Source organism: Haliotis rufescens, unplaced genomic scaffold, assembly GCF_023055435.1.
Source record: "Haliotis rufescens isolate VD_foot unplaced genomic scaffold, xgHalRufe1.0.p SCAF_14, whole genome shotgun sequence".
NCBI lineage: Eukaryota > Metazoa > Mollusca > Gastropoda > Lepetellida > Haliotidae > Haliotis > Haliotis rufescens.
Window position 1 is genome coordinate 1842801 of NW_025963824.1, and position 11983 is coordinate 1854783.

General features: G+C 39.7%; 1 protein-coding gene across 1 annotated transcript; it reads left to right on the forward strand.

The window, feature by feature from the left end:
• The first annotated feature begins 923 nt into the window (after positions 1-923).
• On the forward strand, positions 924-11656 carry LOC125379281 (ankyrin repeat domain-containing protein 49-like). The gene is made up of 4 exons (XM_048395550.1): positions 924-1032; positions 9271-9336; positions 9568-9627; positions 11241-11656. Exons 1-4 carry the CDS (start codon positions 924-926, stop codon positions 11654-11656), a joined length of 651 nt encoding a protein of 216 aa, XP_048251507.1.
• The last annotated feature ends 327 nt before the right edge of the window (positions 11657-11983 follow it).

Sequence of the window (11983 nt, forward strand, 5' to 3'; positions counted from 1 at the left end):
AGACTCTGTTTTTGAAATCGGCTCTGACCAACCATTCATCAGTACCGTTAACACCGACAATGAGAAGAGAGACAATGACACCAGGGATTATGTCAAAATTGCACAGGAGTTAGGATTTGATTTGACCAATACACAACTGACTCCAGACCAACGACACAGACTACTTTGATTTTTGGGACAAAATAGAAACATGTTTTCAACAAGTCTTGCAGATTTAGGTAAAACTGACCTGCACCAACATATCATTGACACTGGCAACCACCCACCCGTTAAGAGTATACCATATCGTCAATCTCCTCATCTCCAAAAAGTCACTGAAGAACTTATAGATGATTTTCTGAAGTATGATTTGATCGAGGAGTCAACTTCTATGTATTCAGCTCCCATTATCCTAGTCAAGAAACATGATGGCCTATCGGATGGCTCCAAATTCATCAACTCAAAAATCCCCATATGTTATGCTTTTCGGCCGGGAAATGAGAGCTCCACAAGATGTAGCATTAATTCCAAAAGAAAATTTAGGCCACAATAACAAAAGTTATCTTTCCAATTTGCTTGAGGAGCTTGAAATCACTAGAACAATCGCAGCTGAAAACACTGCTCGGGCTAAGGAGGTGTATTCAGAACAATATAATAGAAAGGCTAAAGAACCAGAATTCGCCCCAGGTCAAAGAGTTTGGCTTTACTGTCAAAAAGTTGAAAAAGGCCTTTCCAACAAATTAACCAAAAAGTGGTATGGTAGCTATTATATCATCCATACAGGTCCAAATTATACCTACAAACTGCGCCGATGTTCTGACGGCAAAATACACAAACCACTGGTCCATGCCAACCGTCTGAAGCCATATTTTGATCCTGCTGATCGTCCACAGTATCCTCCAGAACCATACCTCAATAACCCCAGTAACATAGATTCAGGAGTCATGGATGACAACGAGGAACCAGTCAATGATACTCATCTTGACAGCAACAATTCCCCACCAACAAGTTCAACTTACCAGGCAACTGATCAATCACCTCCACAACAGAAAGGTAAGAAGGTCAATTCCAAAACAAAGGCAGGTACTTCCAGCAACAAGAGTCAGAAGCAAAAGACCCCAACAAAGAAGAAAAACCCTGCTTCAAGTACAACAGAAAAACCTACCAGTCCCACGGCAACCATGAAGGAAAATCATGCCACACCAGGTCCTAGTGCTCCAACCAAGGTAAATGAAAAGGTAAATAAAGGGAAAAGAGGAGTGAATAGTAAGCATCACCAGCCCAAATCCAGAAAACAACCCGACGACAGCCAGGTACAACCTCCAAGTCCAACATCAGGTAATCAAACCAAGGACATCCCTCAGGTCTTCAATCCAGAGGACATCCACTCAATTGTTAGTTCCAAGAGAGCAAATGGCAAAATCTACTACAGAGTAAAATGGAAGGATCCAGAAAGAGGAAACACATGGGAGTATGGCAGCAGCATTCCAGACTCCGTTCGGGGAGAATTTCACCTCAAAAGAAGTATGTCAGGAAAACGACGAAAACGTCCACTGAAGAATCATAAGTTTTTCGACCAAAAGGAATCAGACAATAAATCAGTCAATGTTCTGTCAGGGAATACAATGTCAGGAAATGTCGAGCAAGACAACACCAAACCATGCATAGAATTAGATGTCAAACCATATCCGTTTTTTCCAAAACACCTACGAAAAGTAGATCATAAAATGGAAAGAGTTATGGGCATTGAAATTATTCAAGGAGACTGCTATGTCAAGGTCTCATATAAAGAATATCCTGGTCAATTCACATGCTATTTCGAAAGTGTTCCTCCCCACCTCATACAGCGCTACCCTGATGATAGCTGGAACGATCTCCATGAGTGGCTGGGTCTAGAAGATAATCCTCGATATGATCCAGAGGAACCACCAATTTATAAATCCAAAAGGGTTATTTTTCCACATAAAGACCATGAAAACATCAACACCTTTTCCTACCGTATTTCACTCACAAACGGTATTCTACCATACTATGATAACCTTACCGTACATACCAAACAATGCCAATTGCACATATTCTTGATCAAAATACAAAATCTCCTGAATAAACGTTGCAAATCACGAAACAGCTATTAGCTGTATCTTGTTATGTTTTCTTGTGTCCAGTCTTTTCACTATGGGTCGCCAGTTGAGAACAAATGGCATCAGCCTGATCATCTGAGTTATTTGTATCACAACAAATTTTGAGCATTGACCTGATCAACCAATCTCAAAAACAAAGTGAAACGAACCAAACCAAAGAACCTTATCGCGAATCGAAATGAAAACTAAAAGCGAATCAAACCGAATTGAAACGAACCGTATCACGAATCGAAATGAAGTGAACCAAACCAAACCATACCGTGAATCGAAACGAAACCGAACCTTATCGCGAATTGAAATGAAAGGAACCAAACCAAAGCAACCCATACTGCGAATCGTACCGAAGCAAATCAAACTATATAGCAAACCGAATGAAACTGAACCGCATTGCATTGAACCAAATTGAACTGAACGAAAATCGAAACGAAGCGAAGCGAAACAAACCAAATTGAAATAAACCAAACCTAACAACTGACATGAACCAAAACAAAGAAAAGGCAAACCAAATAGTTACGAAAACTAACAAAGAATTCTAAAAAGGATATACACCTTTTGTATACCGTATTAGTGTAATAAACCAATGCACTTGTTATATGCACATGCACATATATGTATATATAATGCGTCTAATGATTGTATCCAAAAATAGAGATATTTCTATTTTTCATGATATACTTTTGTAATTTGCCGCCAATACTTCCTGGTCATGACACCGTTTAGTAATAATTATGTACCGATCTTTTACATCATTATTATCATATTTGTTTTATTTTCTAGTTATTACAGACAAACTGAGGAAGTATTTATATATGACATATTATATGAACATGCTAACTCTCTTTTCTTTGTTTCCATGTAAAACCTCCATGGACACAGCCAACAATCCTAAACCTCAAGCCAGGATGTGGAACTCAAGGCCTCTTACATCACCCATAAACCACCAGTAGAGTGCCAAGACAAGCCAGCTCCACATCCAGATTCCCTGATGACAGCATTTTTATATTATGTTTCCTGATATAAAAGAGACTCTATAATAATTATTATTCACTACTACCAGTTTATAACTTTATACATTGTCCATCTAAGCCTTAATTATTTTTATTTTACACGTTTGGGGTCCAAACATTTTCAGATGGAGGGGAAGTTATCATGGGATAACATTTATACTAAGTTATCTTATAATAATTAGATCTACATCAAGTGCTTTTATGAGTTATCATGGTGTAATATTTATACATCATTTCATATAATTATAGTTTAAGTAATAAATATCATTAGGTAAAATGCATATATAAAATATCAGTAGTTTCAGTTAAAGCTTTTTTTAGATGGTTGCTAGCCTAAGGTAATGGGAGCGCATCTTCTAGACATACTATTCAATAAGACAAGAGTTACATCTACATAGTTTAATTGATTTAAAGCTTTTAGATAAATGCTAGCCTAAGGTATCAAGATCCCATCTCCCAGACAAAGGATATTTATTTAAGTATATCTGTCATCACCCACCGGGGTATATTAGAATAACATTATTTCAATTAAGACTCATTAAGGATTAGCCCCCATACAAGCTCGTCTATAGTGCATTAAGGATTAGCCCCCATACAAGCTCGTCTATAGGGCATTAAGGATTAGCCCCCACACAAGCTCATCTATAGTGACACCCTAATCTCTTTCAAAGCATCCAGTAAATATGTCAACAACATTAGTGCCAGTCCAACAGGATAAACAGGATTTAGTATTCCCCTCTGTCTAGCCATCCATTTAGCTTAGGACACAACCAATCGTGTATCAACCAATCACATTCCTTTCTATTGTTTAAATTTTTGTTAAATACATACTGTAGGCAGGTTTTAGGCAGAGAAGGGGTTTGACTCTCTTACCAAGCAGACCTCTCTCCCACAGCCCAGAGTGTGTACCGACTCTCTGTGGCACCTCAGTTATATTCTAAGATATTGTAAATTGTTAATTGTTCTTGTAAATAAAATTGTGATTAGTCTCCTGTGACTCTGGCTCTTTGCTGACTAATTCCCCAAGAAAACCAGCACGTCATTTGGAAGGTATTGTTCACCCAGAACAGTTCCATGATAGGTTTATTACAAACATGACACCTTCTTCGTATAGACTCTACAATCTCCCTTTGTCATACACATGGAGTTCAAATTTTCATTTTAACTCTATCTATAGCTGTACATATCCATCCAGCTGACTTGTCGTACATTACCTGTCTTTAGCTCCACATATGTACCTAGCTGACATGGTGTAAATTCCCTGTATATAGGTCTACACATGTGCACAGGCCACTTGATGTGCATTATATGTCTACAACTCTACACATGCATCAAATTCACCTTGTGTAAATTACCTGTCTTTAGCCCCACATATGTACCAAGATGACATGGTGTACATTACCTGTCTTTAGCTCCACATATGTACCAAGATGACATGGTTTACATTACCTGTCTTAAGCTCTACATATGTACCAAGATGACATCGTGTACATTACCTGTCTTTAGCTCCACATATGTACCAGGATGACATGGTGTACATTACCTGTCTTAAGCTCCACATATGTACCAAGATGACATGGTGTACATTACCTGTCTTTAGCTCTACATATGTACCAAGATGACATGGTGTACATTACCTGTCTTTAGCTCCACATATGTACCAAGATGACATGGTGTACATTACCTGTCTTTAGCTCTACATATGTACCAAGATGACATGGTGTATATTACCTGTCTTTAGCTCCACATATGTACCAGGATGACATGGTGTACATTACTTGTCTTAAGCTCTACATATGTACCAGGTTGACATCGTGTACATTACCTGTCTTTAGCTCCACATATGTACCAGGATGACATGGTGTACATTACCTGTCTTAAGCTCCACATATGTACCAGGATGACATGGTGTACATTACCTGTCTTAAGCTCCACATATGTACCAAGATGACATGGTGTACATTACCTGTCTTTAGCTCTACATATGTACCAAGATGACATGGTGTGCATTACCTGTCTTTAGCTCCACATATGTACCAAGATGACATGGTGTATATTACCTGTCTTTAGCTCTACATATGTACCAAGATGACATGGTGTATATTACCTGTCTTTAGCTCCACATATGTACCAGGATGACATGGTGTACATTACTTGTCTTTAGCTCTACATATGTACCAAGATGACATGGTGTACATTACCTGTCTTTAGCTCTACATATGTGTCAAGATGACATGGTGTATATTGCCTGTCTTAAGCTCCACATATGTACCAAGATGACATGGTGTACATTACCTGTCTTTAGCTCTACATATGTACCAAGATGACATGGTGTACATTACCTGTCTTTAGCTCTACATATGTACCAAGATGACATGGTGTACATTACCTGTCTTTAGCTCCACATATGTACCAAGATGACATGGTGTACATTACCTGTCTTTAGCTCTACATATGTACCAAGATGACATGGTGTATATTACCTGTCTTAAGCTCCACATATGTACCAAGATGACATGGTTTACATTACCTGTCTTTATGTCACATATGTACCAAGATGACATGGTGTATATTACCTGTCTTAAGCTCCACATATGTGCCAAGATGACATGTTGTATATCACCTGTCTTTATCTCCACATATGTAACAAGATGACATGGTGTACATTACCTGTCTTTATCTCCACATATGTACCAAGATGACATGGTGTACATTACATGTCTTTATGTCACATATGTGCCTAGCTATTGGAGAATTACAAGTTATGAAAATCATAGGTCGGCGGGAGGGTGTACCTGGAAACTTTAGATTTTGTCCCTAAAAGCTAAAACTATTACAGGAGACAAGTAACATTTATTTTTTAGTATGCCAAACTGATGATTTTTAAGACAAACATATTTTCCGAACAATAACAATAAAATGTTTATTCCCTCAGAACTTTACTACACATTTCAAACATTGAAACCTTGTCATTATTTGCTGAATACATTAAATATATTCTTTATTTACGTTCGTCATTATTATAATGTTAATTTGTTGATTGGAACTCGCTACTTCTTGATGTTTCTCCACCACTTTGTAATGTACAATGACCTTGCCACTGGCCAATACTACATCGTCTTCTGTTGGTTGCCCAGCCATGTCGGCATTGTGGGTAACACACTGGCTGATGCTGCTGCAAAGGCAGCACTCAAAAAATCTGTGACCCCACTTCTTATTCCATACAGTGATATTAAACCTGTTATTAGATGTTACATCAGGGACCTTATGCAAAAGAAGTGGGACACCCAAGTAGGTGTAAATAAGCTACATGCCATAAAACAAACCATCGGTTACACTGACTTGGGTTGTCATTCAAAATTTGAAGAGGTCACTCTGTGACGATGTCGTATTGGCCATTCTCGTTATACGCACGAATATTTGTTAAAAGCTAAAGATCCTCCATTCTGTATCCCTTGTGATGAGAGAATCACCGTCATGCATGTTTTGCTTGATTGTGTCGATTTCTCTCTCAAAAGGGATAAATATTATCATTCATCTTCATTAAAGGATCCTTTTAATAATGTCAGTACTCATTTAATTCTTGTTTCTTTAAAAGAAATTGAGTTAATAGATAAATTTTGATTGTAATAAAAAATAAGTGGTTTTAATTTGGTAGAATGATTAGATAACTGTGATTATTTGTGGCTGTACCTTCAAAGGGGGTTGAAGTATCGTAAAATGATTGTCCTCCTGGGAGGGTGCGTAAGTCCCACTTCCTCCAAAGTATGTTTCATTTTCCTGGATTTTAATCGTAGTATGCTTGTTATTTTTAAATATTTTGGCTTCAACTGTCTAACTATCACCAGTAGCCAGAGGGATGATGTAAATCCTGCTGGGGTCCCATGCAGGAAGCAGATGTACCGTAAGTCCCCATGGTCCCTAGTATGGTGTCCTAACTTCGGTTGCTGGTGATCTCTAGCCCATTTTTATAATGTATTGTTCAGAGTAGTCACATTTTGATGATAACATGCTAGTTTTAAATCTATATCTGTGATAGACTAGTACTTTTACTGTCCTTTGTTGATATATTTTAATATCTATGTGAATGTATTATTACTGTATGACTTGATTTAGTCACTATATGGCTGAAATATTGCCGATGTGACTTTAAATCTTAACTCACTCACTCACTAACTCCACCACTTTGTATAAAAAAAACACATATATATATATATATACTCTACTTGGGCCTGTGGCCTTTGTACTGAAATAAGCTTCTTCTTCTTCTTTAGGTATGCACCTAGCTGAAGTGGTGTACACTTCCTGTCCATAGATCTACAGGTGTGTTTAGCTGGCATGGTGTACTTTACCTGTCTATAGATCTACATGTGTACCTAGCTGACAAGGTGTACATTACCTGTATATACAAGAGCACTTCGTTACCGAGTTGTAAGCCACTCGATAGATTCTACAAGAGCCAGCGCCAGCATATGCTGTGTAAGTCCGTTGTTGTATTGATCTCTTCACGCCAGAAACGTGTGGCATCACGTGACGTATCAAACCGCTTAAAAGCAGTGTTCAACCTACCTGTGGTACTTTGGAAACATTCATGTAGATAGTCTTGTCATCTGCATCTACGAAGTGACAGTCTCTCTTACCGGGTGTGGTGAATTATAGGATCCTCTGTAAACACTTTAAGATGACGCTGATGTGGTCAAGCGACGCTGGAAACCTGTGCCTGGCATTTTATTTTATGTCAGTATTTTCCACATGCAGCACGGAACAATGTGTACTTCAGAAGGTAGACAAATTGACGCCTTGTTCTGCCACTATCAGGAACATTGGCATCAAAATGTGCCAAGAAAGATGTAATGAAAAGGGTGGATGTTTGAGTTTGGAATACAATCATGAAACTTTAACCTGTCGTTTGTCAAGTGATGAAGCAAAGAAAATTAAGAAGAGGGAAGGATTCATCGTAGAATCTAAGGATCATTCGTATGTAAGTTAAAGATACAGCTAGCTAAATAAAATCTAAATTCATATAATTTTCATTGTGTCTTCTCAAATATCATAGAACGCCATCTGTAAAATCGATGTACTCATTAGAAGGCAGACGTTCTATCTCAGAGTTTCTTCACGTGCAGAATAATGTATTGTGTGATTTATAACATTACAGATATGTGACAGATCAGAAACAACAAAATAAATCACGAAAATGAGAAAGAGGTTCAGATTCTATTTTACTATAACATCTAATCCGACCACTTTACCCAAATCCCGCCTACACTTCACAGTAAATGCAACAAACACATATGGTCCCTTTCCTTTGTGTTTAAAGGTTCAGACTGGGCCCTGTGCATCCAAGACCTGCAGCCTGAATTTTCGATGTTTGGCGACTAGATCTGGGAAAACTGTCTGTATAGGCGGTAAGCGCCCAGAAAATTCTACCATATTTAAATTTCAACTGAGTGTTTTCAACTGCTTTCTGGAGTTTTTCAGCAATACACATTTATCTTTTTAGGTATATTTCTATTACTTATTTCTAAAACACACGTAATATGCTTTTATCTAAAAGTTGATTCATTCCTCAATCAAAGGTATATCTGCAAATAAATTTACTGAACTATGTATTTCGTGTCGAATGCCTACCTGAAATCTTCCGCCTCCTTGCCTGTCTGGTAGAATAATACTGTTCTGATTATGTTTTTTTTAGAATGACCATTCCGTGTCTAGTGCTCTTTGTACGGCATAAAGTTTGCTTTGGGCAAAATTAATAATATAACCATTGTGAAAATGTCCCAGGTCAGTCTTCATCTACAGTTTGAAAAGTTGTAAGTTGCTGGTAGTTTACACTATTAGTTTGAAGTCCGCCAATATAACAACATCTACTCTACTGTATAAACATTGCCTTCAACATGTGTATATACTTGCCAGCCAGACTCTGTATATCACTTGCTTGATAACGGTCTAAGAACCTACATCGAAACGTTGCTCTTAATTGTAACTCTATCATTGTTTAAGTTGACAGTAGTCTATCAGACCAACATGTACTAGCTCCACAGAAAGCCTAGTGTAGTAGGTACTGATCATGAAGTGTAAAACGTCATATATCTATCCATGGTGATCTTATTTTGCGGTTCAGTATATTAGTAGTGTTGCAGCCTCCAGTGACCCGACCAAGATGGAGGCACTGAACCCTGGGGTGACACCGGAGTCTGAGCTACGCGGTACGTGGGAGAATACGGTGGACCACTGGTGATAGTGTCAGTGTGCACATTGGACAGTTTGTCAAGTCACCAGAAGCATCAGCAAGCTCTGTCGTTATAAGAAAATATCCGTTCGTCTGGAACATATTTCTTAAATTTACCACACAGTGGTTGAATGTATATATATACGGGAATGTGTCAACACATTAGTAGAGTTTCAGTCAAGTCTAACCACCCTGTTTGTCTCCACAGCCACGAGCAGAGAGGAGGAAACACGGAAGTCTCGGATCCCTCTAGAACCTGGCACACGAGGTGGGTGGAGACAATGTCACGTGTATTGTAGTGGGCAAACCACCCTCCAGACATACACACAACTGTGTTAGAACTGAAAGACTTGACACACGAGGTGGGTGGAGACAATGTCACGTGTACTGTAGTGGGCAAACTACTACCCAGACATACACACAACTGTGTTAGAACTGAAAGACCTGACACACGAGGTGGGTGGAGACAATGTCACGTGTATTGTGGTGGACAAACCACTACCCAGACATACACACAACTGTGTTAGAACTGTAAGACCTGACACACGAGGTGGGTGGAGACAATGTCACGTGTATTGTAGTGGGCAAACCACTACCCAGACATACACACAACTGTGTTAGAACTGTAAGACCTGACACACGAGGTGGGTGGAGACAATGTCACATGTATTGTAGTGGACAAACCACTACCCAGGCATACACACAACTGTGTTAGAACTGTAAGACCTGACACACGAGGTGGGTGGAGACAATGTCACGTGTATTGTAGTGGGCAAACCACTACCCAGACATACACACAACTGTGTTAGAACTGTAAGACCTGACACACGAGGTGGGTGGAGACAATGTCACATGTATTGTAGTGGGCAAACTACTACCCAGACATACACACAACTGTGTTAGAACTGAAAGACTTGACACACGAGGTGGGTGGAGACAATGTCACATTTATTGTAGTGGGCAAACTACTACCCAGACATACACACAACTGTGTTAGAACTGAAAGACCTGACACACGAGGTGGGTGGAGACAATGTCACGTGTATTGTGGTGGACAAACCACTACCCAGACATACACACAACTGTGTTAGAACTGTAAGACCTGACACACGAGGTGGGTGGAGACAATGTCACGTGTATTGTAGTGGGCAAACCACTACCCAGACATACACACAACTGTGTTAGAACTGAAAGACTTGACACACGAGGTGGGTGGAGACAATGTCACATGTATTGTAGTTGGCAAACCACTACCCAGACATACACACAACTGTGTTAGAACTGTAAGACCTGACACACGAGGTGGGTGGAGACAATGTCACATGTATTGTAGTGGGCAAACCACTACCCAGATATAGACACAACTGTGTTAGAACTGAAAGACTTGACACACGAGGTGGGTGGAGACAATGTCACATATTTTATAGGGGACAAACCACTACCCAGGCATACACACAACTGTGTCAGAACAGAAAAACCTGACACACGAGGTGGGTGGAGACAATGTCACATATTTTGTAGTGGACAAACCACTACCCAGGCATACACACAACTGTTTTAGAACAGAAAAACCTGACACACGAGGTGGGTAGAGACAATGTCACATATTTTGTAGTGGACAAACCACTACCCAGGCATACACACAACTGTGTTAGAACTGTAAGATATAACAGAAACATTCTGGTGATGTAAATACCTCATGTGTAAATCCTCACCAGCTCTAGTCATTCTCTCGACAATCACCGTCTTAGTGTCAGCCATGCATGTGTTGCATGTTCAGAAAATACATCATGTGTTTTATATCCTCACAGTAAGTCGTGAACAATAGTGCTGTAAGATCTAGATGTCTGACATGTGTACATAGTTTACTTTGTGTTTCAGCGACACCGACTCCTGCAAGTAGAGACCCCCAAGCAGACCGCGACCTCCGTGATGCCAGCACATGGGGAAACGTGGCGGCTGTGAAGCGCATCCTGGCAGCAGGACGGGCTGACGTCAACAGTAAAGACTTGAATGGGTGGACACCGGTGCTGTTGGCAGCACGGAAGGGACACAGAGAAGTGGTGGAGCTCCTGGTGAGGAAAGGAGCTGATGTGTCTGTGTTGACCTTTAACGATGACAACATCCTTCACCTCGCATGTATGGGTAGTGATGTGGAGACGGTGAAGTATGTGCTGTCACTGAACGTTGTGGACATCAACGCCAGGACCAAGGGGGGACGGACCGCGGTCTCCTGGGCGAGATACTTTAGTCATCGGCGAGTGGAGAATCTGCTTCTGTCCCTCGGCGCTCAGTGACGTCAGTGTCGTGTTTGTGTAGACTGTGTTGGAGAAAGTCAAGTGGTGTGCCGTTCACGTCGTCTTGTTATATATTCTCGGATCAGGTGAGAATGTTTGTAGTGTTTGAATAGAAATAAAACTTGTTGAAAATATTTTGAGATATTTTGTCATATGTTTTGTTTGAACTCCGCGTGATCAGGTGAGAAAATTGTTAACTGAGTGTAAATAGAGATGATGTGTGATTATAAGGTGAACACTGCATATCGTAATATATAATTAGTCTGTCTTAATAATGTGTCAAGAGTTTGTAACCAATCGTGAAACAGACAAGAAACTGTTTGTTGA